At 44.1% G+C, this 14,112-nt stretch overlaps 3 protein-coding genes across 3 annotated transcripts in view; 1 reads left to right on the top strand and 2 right to left on the bottom strand.

Moving 5' to 3' along the window:
• kiaa0586 (KIAA0586 ortholog) overlaps positions 1–4,550 on the bottom strand; it is a 69,329-nt gene extending 64,779 nt beyond the window's left edge. Inside the window, exons 1-5 of the mRNA XM_085767971.1 lie at positions 3,735–4,550; positions 2,088–2,145; positions 1,802–1,895; positions 1,284–1,644; positions 733–803 (exon numbers count right to left, since the gene is read on the bottom strand). Coding sequence (XP_085624097.1) covers positions 733–803; positions 1,284–1,644; positions 1,802–1,895; positions 2,088–2,145; positions 3,735–4,319 — 1,169 coding nt within the window. The 5' untranslated portion in view covers positions 4,320–4,550. The remainder of the gene's footprint in view (positions 1–732; positions 804–1,283; positions 1,645–1,801; positions 1,896–2,087; positions 2,146–3,734) is intronic.
• Positions 4,551–5,779: 1,229 nt separating this feature from the next.
• On the top strand, positions 5,780–10,251 carry timm9 (translocase of inner mitochondrial membrane 9 homolog). Its single transcript, XM_085768152.1, has 3 exons — positions 5,780–6,099; positions 7,841–7,936; positions 9,855–10,251. Exons 1-3 carry the CDS (start codon positions 6,061–6,063, stop codon positions 9,984–9,986), a joined length of 267 nt encoding a protein of 88 aa, XP_085624278.1. The 5' UTR covers positions 5,780–6,060; the 3' UTR covers positions 9,987–10,251.
• A 3,393-nt stretch (positions 10,252–13,644) lies between these two features.
• arid4a (AT-rich interactive domain 4A) overlaps positions 13,645–14,112 on the bottom strand; it is a 38,962-nt gene continuing 38,494 nt past the window's right edge. Inside the window, exon 26 of the mRNA XM_085768132.1 lies at positions 13,645–13,807. Coding sequence (XP_085624258.1) covers positions 13,704–13,807 — 104 coding nt within the window. The 3' untranslated portion in view covers positions 13,645–13,703. The remainder of the gene's footprint in view (positions 13,808–14,112) is intronic.

Below are 14,112 nucleotides of genomic sequence, written 5' to 3'. Positions count from 1 at the left end.
GCTGAAACAGTTTCTTTTAATGGTGCAGCAACAGTAGTGTGGGTGTTGGTAAAAACAATTATCCTACCCTATGAGACTGCTCTTTCTTTTTCTTTTCCTCTATCCTGTATTAATTTATTTTATTTTATTTATTTATTTTGTTGTATCTGTTTGTATGGTGTTTGTATGTTGTGTATGGTCTTGTACTGTACAAGTGTTCCGTGATGTCCTGTGATATATGTTGGTCTGAGTTTATGACTGTATATGTGTTGTGACTGTAGTGACTGTTGGTTTTGTTTTGTCTTTTGAACTCGGAGAAGGGTCACTTTGACTGGTACTTGGACTCCAGGAAGAATAGCCAGGCTAATGTGCTGGAGCTAATGGAGATCCAATAAATAAATAAATAAATAAAATCCCTTTTCCCTCCCTTCCTTCCTTCTTCCTTCCCTTTGACCCAATCTGTTCCCTTCCTCCATCTATCTTTCCTTCCCTTTTCCCTGCCTTCTTCCATCCTTCCTTCCTCCCTTGACCCAGTGGCCAACAGGAGGGTTAAGGATGTGACTGTAGTGAAGTGTTTCCTGCTGCAGTTCCCTCCTCCCTCCACCAGGGGGCAGGAGACTCAACAACAGACTGGACTCTAGTTCACATATAGATGATTGATTATAGATTATCAAGGTCAAGGTTTATTTATTAATACCAGCTGGTAAATTTGTCAGCAATCCCAGTACAGATTATAGATTATTGATGGTTCACCTGTCGACCTGCAGCAGCCTCTGGACGCCGTCCACCAGCTGACACACACGGGCCTCCATGTCCGACTGAGCCTGCACACACACACACACACACACACACACACACACACACACACACACACACACACACACACACACACACACACACACACACACACACACACAATATTTATTTTAACTTGATTGACATTTACTAATGATCCTACGATGGAGTATCAGGGCCACATTGAGAAAGAAAACAACACAGACTTCGAGAATAAAGTCGTACATTTCCGACTTTATTCTCAAAGTTTGTGATTTTTTTATTTGTCAGTGTGGCCCTAAACCGTCGTATGATCCAAATATTCTAGATGTTATTAAAGAATAAAAGACTTTTCAGTGGAAAAGTCGTATTTCTGCCCAGACGATACAAACAACACGTTGTAGAGCTGAAACAACAACAACAACAACAACAACAACAGCAAACTGGGATGATTTCAGAATATCTGATACCGGCCCAGGTCCAGTTACTTAGTTACTCTGTCAGTAGTTACTCAGTTACTCTGTCGGTACCTTGATGAGCGGAGCGGCAGCAGCCACAGCTGCAGCTGCAGCAGCTGCCGCCATGTTGGTGGCGTTTCCATGGAAACCAGAGGACGGCCCCGCCTCCCCCACTGCATCATGGGAGCTGGAGGCCAGGCCAGGTGCATGCTGGGAGCTGGAGGCCAGGCCAGGTGCATGCTGGGAGCTGGAGGCCAGGCCAGGTGCATCATGGGAGCTGGAGGCCAGGCCAGGTGCATCATGGGAGCTGGAGGCCAGGCCAGGTGCATGCTGGGAGCTGGAGGCCAGGCCAGGTGCATGCTGGGAGCTGGAGGCCAGGCCAGGTGCATGCTGGGAGCTGAGGATTCGGACGCTGACCTCCCTCCTGCTGGAGCTGAGACAGGCGACAGGTGATGATGCGTTCAGGGTCGTCATGGAGATTCAAACAGGAAGTTCATCCTCTTGAGTGAGGGGTTTTCACAATAAAAACAGGAAACGGTTGTTAAGTCTTTCACAGTAAAAGCCAGAGGAGGTTTTTTTTATCTTCTCACCGTCGGCTCAGAGCGGCGAGCACGGCGCCGCGGCCTCCAGCTGAGAACCGTGATGTCAGCAGGTCAGGACCTGATGATGTCACAGGGGCGGAGCCTGATGATGTCACAGGGGCGGAGCCTGAGGGACGTCAGCAACACCAATAAACCATCAGTTAATCAATAACCTATAACATTCATTCTATTATCTACTACTCTACTATCAGAGTCCCATTACAAATAAATGAATAAAGGAAATGAAAAGTATTGATTGATTGATTGATTGACAGATGGATGGTCAGTCTCTCACCAGGCCGGTGGTCTCGGTGAGTCCCGGTCTTCCTGTCGGGGCCGGGTGCTGCTGCCGGCTGCAGGAGGAACAGTTGATCACAACTAATCAGTCTAATCAATAACTTTATCAATGACGTCAACAAACAGGAAAATATCCTGTAGAAAATCCACTTTAAAGGGATACACCAACTTTTTTTCTCCGTGTCTTGCCTCACTCCCGAGTCCATGACCAGCAGATAGACACCATCCTTTCCACTGTGCGTGCAGTAACCATGGAGATAGAGCCGTATCGCCGTAATTAGCTTAGCTCAAACACTGGAAGTGTATAGGTAGTGTTAGCCTGCCTCCACTTAAAGTCGCTAATTAGCTTAGCTCAAACACTGGAAGTGTATAGGTAGTGTTAGCCTGCCTCCACTTAAAGTCGCTAATTAGCTTAGCTCAAACACTGGAAGTGTATGGGTAGTGTTAGCCTGCCTCCTACCCGAGCTCTAAACTCTGTAAATATTTCACTTTATCCACATTTCAAACATGTTTAGGAGAGGAAGTAGCCGTTTAGATCAGCAGTGTGTCGTTAATTTGTCTAAATACCAGCTGTTTACTATTTTGTTGGGACGAATCCGGCGCTACTCAAGCTAACCGCTGTGACCAACACACTTCCGGTTACTTTCACAAAATAAAACACCCGTTGCCCTTTACATACAGAAAACCATGACGATAGAATTTGTGCTTTTACTTTGAAATAGGAAGCTAACCTACCCTCGATGTAGCTCGCTTGAACCAAAATAAAGCGTCTTTGCTTGAACCCTCCGTTTTGACCGATCTCGTCCCGTTAGCGGCATTTGACCGCTCAAGATGCCTTACCGGAGAGTTTTGTCAGCTCTGAGACGAAGATCGGCCCGTCGGTTTCCGTTTAGAGTTGCTGAAGAGTTTCTCTGATGACTTAAGGTGGAGGCAGGCTAACACTACCCATACACTTCCAGTGTTTGAGCTAAGCTAATTAGCGACTTTAGGTGGAGGCAGGCTAACACTACCCATACACTTCCAGTGTTTGAGCTAAGCTAATTAGCGACTTTAGGTGGAGGCAGGCTAACACTACCCATACACTTCCAGTGTTTGAGCTAAGCTAATTAGCGACTTTAGGTGGAGGCAGGCTAACACTACCCATACACTTCCAGTGTTTGAGCTAAGCTAATTAGCGACTTTAGGTGGAGGCAGGCTAACACTACCCATACACTTCCAGTGTTTGAGCTAAGCTAATTAGCGACTTTAGGTAGGAGGCAGGCTAACACTACCTATACACTTCCAGTGTTTGAGCTAAGCTAATTAGCGACTTTAGGTAGGAGGCAGGCTAACACTACCTATACACTTCCAGTGTTTGAGCTAAGCTAATTAGCGACTTTAGGTGGAGGCAGGCTAACACTACCCATTCACTTCCAGTGTTTGAGCTAAGCTAATTAGCGACTTTAGGTGGAGGCAGGCTAACACTACCCATACACTTCCAGTGTTTGAGCTAAGCTAATTACGGCGATACGGCTCTATCTCCATGGTTACTGCACACACAGTGGAAAGGATGGTGTCTATCTGCTGGTCATGGACTCGGGAATTTGACAAAAACTTGTAATAGTAAATAAATCTGTGATGAACCTGTGAAGTTTCAAAGACTCACTGAGACTCTGGGCTCCCGGTTCTCTTTGGTCGGGCCAGATCCAGATCTCCGTCCTGGTCCTGGTCCAGGTCCCAGTCCAAATCCAGATTCAGGTTCAGGTTCAGGTCCTGGTCCGGGTCTCTGTCTAGGTCCTGGTTTAGGTCCAGATCTAGGTCTTTGTCCAGGTCTCTGTCCCGGTCCAGGTCCCAGTCCAAATCCAAATCCAGATTCAGTTCCCGGTCCTGGTCTCTGTGCCGGTCCTGGTTTAGGTCCAGATCCAGATGCAGGTCCAGGTCCCTTCAGTGTCCGTCCATCCTTCAACACAGAACCAGAACCATGTGGACTCTGCAGAGACCAGCTGGTCTCATCGGTCCTGGTCCCGGTCTCAGTCCGGGGAGCAGCTCCTGGTCCTGGTCTCGGGACCGGCTCTGCCTCCCGCAGCTTCTGGACGGTGATATGGACCGATCCGGGTCCAGATCCCGGTCCGGTTCCATGGGTCCGGTTCGGGATCAGGACTCTGGTGGACCGGATCAACACGTCCCCGGTGTCCGAGCTGCAGCCGGACCGGTCCGGACTGAAGCCGCCGGGCGGGTCCGGACGGAGCATCGACCTGGTCCGGTTCGGTCCGGTTCGGTTGGAGCAGACAGAGCCGTTAGCATGAAGCTAACAGCTGTTAGCCGCGTTCAAAACTCCCGCTCCGTCAAACTGAAGCTGAGAAGCTGCGAGAGGAAAAAGAACCGAACCGAACCGAGCGGAATCGAACCCGGTCCCTCCAGAAGGTTCAACAGAACCGGAGGAACGAGAGGAAAAGAGGGAAAACAGGAGGAAACAGAGAGAGAGTTCAGAGAAACAAGTAGAAGAACAAACAGCAACAGTTACTGACAACAACACGTCACTTCCGCTTCCCACCGAAGATTGTCTCGACTACAGGACTACAGGAGGTCTCACTCCGCCGAACTACAGGACTACAGGAGGTCTCACTCCGCCGGTAGACCACAGGACTACAGGAGGTCTCACTCCGCCGGTAGACCACAGGACTACAGGAGGTCTCACTCCGCCGAACTACAGGACTACAGGAGGTCTCACTCCGCCGAACTACAGGACTACAGGAGGTCTCACTCCGCCGGTAGACCACAGGACTACAGGAGGTCTCACTCCGCCGGTAGACCACAGGACTACAGGAGGTCTCACTCCGCCGGTAGACCACAGGAACTACAGGAGGTCTCACTCCGCCGAACTACAGGACTACAGGAGGTCTCACTCCGCCGGTAGACCACAGGAACTACAGGAGGTCTCACTCCGCCGGTAGACCACAGGACTACAGGAGGTCTCACTCCGCCGGTAGACCACAGGACTACAGGAGGTCTCACTCCGCCGGTAGAGAGTCTCAGAGCCACGTTTGTTGATAATAATATTAATGATAATCATTCAGTTTATTTCACACTGTAATATATAAATTGATACAGAATTTTAAAATATAACTTGTTGTTTTAAATAATAATTAACTAGTTTTAATCTTTTACCTCTGATGTATTTTATATTTATTGCATCTGCATTTCTACTTGTAGGGTTATTAGGTTATTGGGAGTTATAGCTTCATTTTATATTCAGGTCTGCATCATAACACAAAAAACGATACACACATACACCTGTCAATAATATACAATACAATTCAATTCAATTCAAACAGCTTTATTGGCATGAACAGAAATGTGTTGTTGCCAAAGCATTTACTAAATATTTACATACATATTACAATACAATTCATATTTTTTTGTATAGTACAATACAATTTTATACAATTACATATAAATCTCTGTTTCGATTACATATAATCTATAATATACAATATATACATTGTTAATATTTACTGTCATTTACAGTTCAGGAGTGGAAGAAAACTCATTATCACTTTTTTTATATAATTAAATATTTATTGGATTGTTTGATTTATTTATACTTTAATAAAGGTTATGATGAAGACTTCTGTAGGAACTGTAACAGGTCGGAACCTTCCTCCGCTGCTGTTTCCCTGCGGACCGTCTCTGCTGCTGCACCGCTGATCAGAGAGGTCGAAGTCTCCTCACGAGTTCCTCCTCCTCCTCCTCTTCCTCCTCTTCCTCTGGTCTCTGAGCTCTGATCGAGTCTCTATCGATCATCGATCACTGATCTGATCAACTCCTCCTCGTCCTCTGGTTCTGATCGATGATCGAACCGGTTGAACGGGTTTGATCCGGTTTCTCTCCGCTGCTGCGTCCTTCAGAGCCTCAGTCCGCCGGAAGCTGCTGCAGACCGGACCGGAACCAAGACCAAGACCAGAACCAGAACTAAGGCCAGAACCAGAACCATGGCGGTCCAGGTGTCCGAGTCCGACCAGATCAAACAGGTCAGTATCAATGTTCCCTCTCATTTTCAAAACTCTGAGCAGAAATTCAACTCCCCTGATGATCTGCTGGAGCGACTGGTGCTCTGGCCTCACCTCTCCAACTCCAAATATCAATACTATTGGCTATTACTATAATGATTAATAACAGATTATTTTGACAACATTACCTAGACTGCTCCATATCTAGGTCAGTTACAAAATACTATATTGTTTTGGCAAAATAGATTTAGCATTTATTGCCATATGAACAATTATGTCAAAAAACTAACTAACATCAAGTTGGTGTCATCAACTCTTGGCACTGAAGCATCTTGATATGAACAGTAATAATAATTCTCAAGCAAAAACTTAAATCGTAGCTGCACTACAGACCATGGTTCAGGTTCAGGTCAGACATTTCACAGTTTGAAGCCACATTAGAGAGAAATAACCAGTAAACTAGTCTGGGATGTTTGAGTGTGCAACTTTTTTTGTCTTCTGGGTAAAGAGGAGGAGCAGTAAAACACCTGAGAGGGAACAGTGGTCAGTGGTTTGTTGTTGTTGTTGTTGTTGTTGTTGTGACCGCAGTTTCAGCTGCCCGTCTTTTAACAGGAAAGAGAAAGAGGGACCGTATCACACCAGTTTTAGCCTCAGTTTTACACTGGCTTCCTGTCAAATCTAGGATTGATTTTAAGATTTTATTGTCTGTTTTTAAGATCTTAAATGACTTGTACAGCACTTTGGTCAACAATTGTTGTTTTTAAACGTGCTATATAGCCTAAGTAAAATTGAACTGAACTGAACAGTGAAGTTAGTTTTAAGTTGGATATTTGACAGACATTCGCGCCTTCTCAACACATTAAAAATGCATAGAAAATATAAGATGTGTTCAGATGTGTGTCATAGAGGAGGCTTAGCTCTACCATCCTGTGTTGATTCTGAGCAAATAGGTCACATGACCTGGGAGTTACTGAGCTTTTATATGAATTTTTAATGTATTTTATACAGTAAATATGAGCATTACTGATCCCCTTGGTTCAGGCTACAATTCTGTTCATTGTTCATATGTTTATCATGTTTACCCTCCTACAGGAGAAAAGGGACGATGTAAGAGAGATGTGAAAATAAGGACTGGAGTGAAAAAGTGTTTCTTTTATTTCTTCAGATTTACTCTACAGTAACTTTCTTTGAGAATGTATGGTTATATACTGTATGTCTCTGCTCCCTGGTGGAGAAGTTGTTGTATACCATTAGAAAACTGTGTATGTGAAATGTTAAATATTGATATGTGGAATCAATAAAAAACGTTAATTAAAAAAAAAAAAAAAGAGCATTATAGCTCAATAACTCCCAGGTCATGTGACCTGTTGGCTCAAAATCAACACTGGCAAGGCAAGGCAATTTTATTTGTATACCTGTTTTTACCACCAGTTTGTCTCAAAGGGCTTTACATCCCATCATAACAACATCCTCTGTCCTTAGACCCTCACATCCACTGAGGAAAAACTCCATGGAAAACCCTTTTAACTCAGGATGGTAGATGATCTAATCCTCCTCTATGACACACACCTGTTTTTATTGCATTTAAACACATCTTATAGCCTATTTTCTATGAATTTTTAATGTATTGAGAAGGAGCGAATGTCTGTCAAATATCCAACTTAAAACTAACTTCACTGCAGTGTTGTTGTGGACCTGAAGAGAACCGGTCCAGTCCAGTTCAGTGAGGTTCAGTGAGGTTAAAGTTGTTGTGTCTGTGCAGTTCAAAGAGTTCCTGGGGACCTACAACAAGGTGACGGAGAACTGCTTCATGGACTGTGTCAAAGACTTCACCAGCAGAGACGTCAGACCAGAGGAGGTAAACACACTACGACGTCAGACTCTTATTTTGTAGGAGCAAAGTTGTTCAGGAAGTGGAAATCACCAGAGATGTAAAGGGATAGTTCAACATTTAGTCAAACTGGCCCATTGCCATAACCCCTATAGTCATAGCAGTAGGTTTGTTACCTTTATTTGTCGGTGCAAGCTATTTTTAGAACGGTGGAGCAGAGCCGTGAGCTGCTCAGAGCTACGCTACGGAGGCTCATTATGGGATTTCTTGGTTTCCCTCATCATCAAACTCATCAAATACACAATCCAACAACTCCACAACGCTCTGGTGGACAAGTTGTGAGCTGCACATTCACCACGCTATGAGATAATAACACAACGTTACCACACAGAGTTGTTGTAGAGGTAAATTCATGTAAAACCACTGATGCACGTTGCCTTCAGGGACAGTTTTTCATCATCAGTCTCTGTATTTCCCTCTAAAACAACTCTGTCTGGTATATATCATATGCCTGATGAAGATCATACCCCTGACTGAAACGTTGCTTTAATAAAATAATTGAGAGGGAGACAGTGTGCGGGAGCTTCTTCCAAAAAACTGGAATTCATTTTAAAACTTTTTTTGGGGGGGATAATTTTTTCCACTTTTTTATAGAAATGTTTTTGGAGAAATTGTACCACTTTTTTCCAGAAATTTCTCTACAATATTTCAACAAATTCACTGTTACAAAAAGTTACGTTATTGTTACTGACAATAAAACGCTCCGTTACTGGACTCTAGAATAATAAAACACCTGTTAAAGTGTCGTTATACGCTATAAACGCTTTAGTTTCAGTTCATCAACTGGTCAGAAACAATCTGTTTATCTGGAACTAACCAACTCCACACAGGCGGAGGGATACTGAGTGAGTTGGTTAGTTCCAGATAAACAGGAGGTTAGAGGGGCGAGTCCAAGTCATTTCACTGCAAAAACTCAAAATCTTTCCAAGAATATTTGTCTCATTTCTAGTCAAAACTAATCTCTTTCCACTTAAAATAAGACTCATCACCTAAAAATTAACTTGTTTTTAGATCATTTTCACTTGTTTCAAACTAATTTTCACTTGAAATAAGTAGAAAAATCTGCCAGTGAAAGCAAGTTTTTTGTGTTTGTAATAAGAAAGAAAAACTTGCTCCACTATCAGATTTTTCTACTTATTTCAAGTGAAAATCTGCTTGAAAGAAGTAAAAAGTGTCTAAAAACAAGCTGCTTTTTATGTGATGAGTCTGATTTTAAGTAGAATGAGATTTGTTTTGACTAGAAATAAGACAAATATTCTTGGTAAGATTTTGAGTTTTTGCAGTGCATTTGAACATTTTATATTGCAGTAGTTACTTTCCCTGGTAATTAGTTCCTTTTATAATGTAGTAATCCAGTTTCTTTTTGGGGAAAGTAACTAGCAACTCTACCTAATTCCTTTTTAAAGGGACAACGAGGAGTTTTGTAAAAGTGAAGTGTTTCCACACTACATTTATGAGCCTCCGCACCGTGAAATTCTTTGACCGGGTCAAGACAGACTCATGTTTTCATTCATCAAGAATTAAAGTCAGAGGTTGGAAGACGATCACATACCGTCGTAGTTCCCACCATAAACGGAGATTCATACGGCGGCGTTATTCTCATGACTCGCCACGAAACCGAAAGTAAAGAAACGCTGGTCGGCTCGCCCAGCATTTCCACCACCACTAATAATAACAAAATAACCATAGAGACAAAACCATAGATTTATCTAAAATGGACCATTAACAAGTGGTAACGGAGATTCATCCACATTAATATCAGACTTTTTTATTGAATTTTTCGTTCTGCCGATGGAGAAACTCCTCGTTGTCCCTTTAAAGTAACAGCTCGACCCTGTGTAGGAGTTAGCTGGTCTCTGATCCAGATGTTGTGGTCTCTCCTCAGTCCAGCTGCTCTGAGTCGTGTCTGCAGAAATACCTGAAGATGACTCAGCGGATCTCCATGCGCTTCCAGGAATATCACATCCAGCAGAACGAAGCTCTGGCTGCCAAGGCCGGTCTGCTGGGCCCGCGCTGAGTCCTGGTCCTGGTCCAGGTCCTGGTCCTGGTCCAGGTCCTGGTCCTGGTCCTGGTCCTGGTCCAGGTCCTGGTTCTGGTCCAGTGTCTCTGTCCTGGATGAATAAAGACTCTGACCTGCAGTGGAGCGTCTGCTGCTGCTGCTCTGGGTCAAAGCATCATGGGAGTTGTAGTTCAATGAGTTCAATGTTTCTGTCGATGTTCAAGTCTGTTTCTTTCTTTCTTTTTTTTTTTTAAATTTTATTAAATTAAACATCATGAAGCTCCGTTTTCTTCTCCTGTGGTTTATTTCAGGTCTGAACGAAGCTGATTGGACGAGAGCTCGGTTCAGTTTCTCACCTGTCACACAAACACACAGTGATGATGTCATAATCTAAAAAGGATAATTACCGTTTTTTACAACCTGGACCTTATTTCTATCATAAAATCCGATCATTTCCTCCCCCAGATAACTTTGGTGTCATTCCAAGTGGTTGTGATGAAATGAGCTCCAGCCGAGAGGCGCGTATATCCGTATAATGGAGTCTACAGGGTCTAAATAACACATTATCTGCAGAGAAACTCCTTCATTTCACCAAGATTTAGTTGTGATAGGCTAGTGCTATTCCCCTCTGAGTCCGGGGTTAGCTGTTATCAACATCCGGGGTCTGGAGGTTGACCTACTGACCTCTGACCTGGATGATGTCATCTCACTAAAGCTCCGGCTGGTTGAGATAAAAATGGACCCGAATGCCGAAGCAGAATGATTATTATCAGAATGAGCCGGGCGGCGCTCGGAGATGACATCATCCAGTTGTGAAAGCTGCGTGAAAGCTGCGTGAAGAGTAGCCCAACATTTTGTTGCTACAGTTTGAGGTGAAGAGAGAAGACCTGGGGCCTCATTTATCATTGTGGATACACCTTTTTTTACACCATTTTCCCCCCGTTTTGTGCGTACGCACTTTTCTCCGCCAAATTTGGGATCTATCAAGCCAAAACCTGACGGGGAAAAGTGCGGACATTTACACCCATTTTGACCCTGGCGTACCATGATTTACACCTTTTTTTGAGGAACAGGAGGAATTGGCGACACCGTTGCTGAGTCAGAGAACTGCAGTGTGAGAGGGAGAGAGGAGCGGAGTACATTTAGAAGAGCACAGAGGATTTTATGAACTAATTTCTTCTGCTTCTTTCCCCCGTCCTCCGCCCGTTGTCTCTGTTGTCACTTTGTTGTCACTTTGTAGCCGCTCCACAGAGCACATGGCTAATTAAATATGCACGTGCTGACCATATATAGTTGTATATAGGCGTTCCGGGGGCGGAGTAAGAGGTGTGTTCAGGTGTGCACCATTCTTGGGTCCGGTGTGATTTACCAAAGGCAAATTTCGGAGAGTTGTGCGTACGCACAGTTTGATTATCTGAAAAAGGTGTAAATATTTTGAGTGTACGCAATTTTCGTCTTTTCGCCGTACGCAAAAATGTAGTAGCAGTTTTACACCCTCTTTGATAAATGAGGCCCCGGAGCATTTCCAGTCAGGTAACAGTTTTCCCCACCGGTGTTTTGCCGCGAGATTTCAGAACAAGATTTCTAGCGTGGTGAGATGGACACAGATCACAGCAAACAGCGACCTCCAGCTAAAGGTAGAGACTGTTACGTTCATTTCTCCTTTCTAGTTTGTTGTCGGACATGTTGTCATTGTAACTATCTGAGCCTGTCAGTGTGTGAACTTTGACAGGAGCCACTTGCCCGGTTGAAGAGTATTATCGAATCGTATCGTATTATCTGTAGTAGAGGCCGACACGGGAGCTCTTCAACTACGTACTATATAATAATATTAATTAATATATAGTATTATAGAGTATTATCCATCACTCACATATACAGAAAAACATATGAAAACAGGGCCCAGGTTGAAAAAAAACAGAAGTTTCCCTTTAACTCTGATGACGTCACAGCTTTACTCTGTTTCAGGAATTTATAAATAAAGTTTATCAATGAACGTCGTCATGGTGTCGGTGTCGAACGGCTCCAACTCCGGCTGCACCGATCTTCCTTTGGATGGATTCATTACATCAAAATAAAACCAATAAAACCAAGACATTCTGATTATTGATCTGATGAAACCAACCAATCAGAGACGAGTTTCCTGAGTGAATGAGAGGCGGCTGCAGAGTGTCAACATATTTAAAAACTTTATTAGAAACAGAGAGCTCTGCTTATTGTGCACACAGCTCCAACATGGCTTCACTTCTGTTCTCAGAGGAAGTGTGTGTGTGTGTGTGTGTGTGTGTGTGTGTGTGTGTGTGTGTGTGTGTGTGTGTGTGTGTGTCTGTGTGTGTGTGTGTGTGTCTGTATTTACAGTCATCGCTCTCAAACCGCCGCTAGCAAAAAAAACAGCACATATAGAAAAACCCAGGAGAACAGAGGAGTTGATAAAACAACAGTACAAACAGTTTCTTTAAAAAATATTATAAATCATTCTTTACAGGCTGAAAAACCGACTCGTCCTCCTTTATTCTCTTTTTTACTCGGAGCGTTTATGTACAAAACACAGAGACCGACCGACCGACCGTCAGCTGACCGGCCACAGAGAGGGAAGGAAGGGGGCGGGGCCAGATGGAAAGGGGGCGTGGCCACAGAGAGGAGAGGGGGCGTGGCCATGTGTGAAAGGGGGCGGGGCCAGAATAGTGCAGCTGTTCCTCCAGCAGCAGCGTCAGTGCTGGACGGAGAATCAACGGCCACGAGGTCGAAGACGACAACGACGACGACGTTTAAACTTCTCAGGAAAACGTTGGAAATAAAATAAAATAATATAAAATAAAAACAGAAAAAGTAAAAACTTCATCTTCTTGTTTTCTCGACTTTGTCGTTTCGTTTTGTTTCGTTTTTCTAAATTAAACTCAAATGAAGATTTTTTTCCTGAGTCAAACTTTTTTTTTTTTAAATTTAATTTAATTTAAAGATTCATTAAAAAATTCATGTTTGTGTCGGTCGACGTGTTTCTGCTTCGACCCCGTGGCGCCGCTGATCTCACTCACACACACACACACACACTTAATTACTTTACACACAAAAACAAAAACTTTTCACTGTGACGTCGAAACTTTTTGGGAGTTTTTCGTTTGTTTTTACCAAAATAAAAGCCTCTGATTTATTTCTGTAGAAAACTTTTCACAGCAGGAAGTCGGAAACTTTTTTCTTCGTCTTCTTTTAACTTTCTTTTTTTTTTTTTTTTTTAACGCAATTTTTTTTCTTTCCTCTTTTCTTAAAAAAATTAGAAAAAAATTAAACTAATTTGCATAATGAGCTGTGCTGTTCTACCCTCAACAACCCCCCACCCCCCCTCTCAAAAAACAAAAAACAAAAAGAGAAAAGAAATAAAAACGTCACATTCAGACACCGAGCAGCACTGACGATGCACCAGAGGGGGGGGGGTGTGTGTGTGTGTGTGTGTGTGTGTGTTGGGGGGAGTGTGTGTGTGTGTGTGTCGGGGGGGTGGGGGGGGGATGGGGGGGGCTCTGTGGAGGTTGAGCTCATTTTTCCGTCACGTTCGTCTCCTCCAATAGGAAGTAAGTCCATCAGGTGACAGCTCCCATCAGCCACTGCGCCGGTGGGGGGGGGGGTTGGGGGGGTCGGTGCCTTTACAACTGTTGCTGCTGAGGAGGGAGGGGGCAGGGGGCGGAGTCTGTGGCTGACGGGGGCGGGGCCAGGGGGGGCGGGGCCGGGGTGGGCGTGTCATCACCTGCACTCCACGGCCACGTTGTTCTGAGTGGGCGAGGCCGAGGACGGACTCATGCCGGTGTCGGACGAGCCCGACGACGTCGACGCCGTCGTGTTCGACACTGAAACAGAAACAGAAACAACACGGAGAAACGTCAGGATGGAGCTCGTTTACACCGCAAACTGCTTTACATCTACGACAATAAACTAGACCACAGACCCCCCCCACTGGACAGAAAACAAACACCAGAAATACACAAATGTTGTTATAATTGTTCTGAGACTGAAGAACGTTACTTCTTTAGTCAATGTGCGTTCAAATTAGGACCAATGGCGTGAATTTTTGGAAAAGTTGTAGTGAAACTTCTGGAAAACAGTGGTACAATTTCTCCAAAAACATTTAAACATTTCTAAAAGAAAGTGGTAA

The sequence above is a fragment of the Trachurus japonicus genome, chromosome 22, assembly GCF_045865225.1.
Source record: "Trachurus japonicus isolate A0001 chromosome 22, Traja_1.0".
NCBI lineage: Eukaryota > Metazoa > Chordata > Actinopteri > Carangiformes > Carangidae > Trachurus > Trachurus japonicus.
Note: the sequence above shows the minus strand (reverse complement) of the source record. Positions and strands in the feature narration are given on the sequence as shown.

What these genes read in the sequence shown, in the direction of transcription:
- timm9 (XM_085768152.1), top strand. Translation starts at nt 6,061, where the DNA reads ATGGCGGTCCAGGTGTCCGAGTCCGACCAGATCAAACAG. An exon ending in AGTCCGACCAGATCAAACAG is followed by an intron (nt 6,100 to 7,840) that starts GTCAGTATCAAT and finishes GTGTCTGTGCAG; the next exon opens with TTCAAAGAGTTCCTGGGGAC. An exon ending in GAGACGTCAGACCAGAGGAG is followed by an intron (nt 7,937 to 9,854) that starts GTAAACACACTA and finishes GTCTCTCCTCAG; the next exon opens with TCCAGCTGCTCTGAGTCGTG.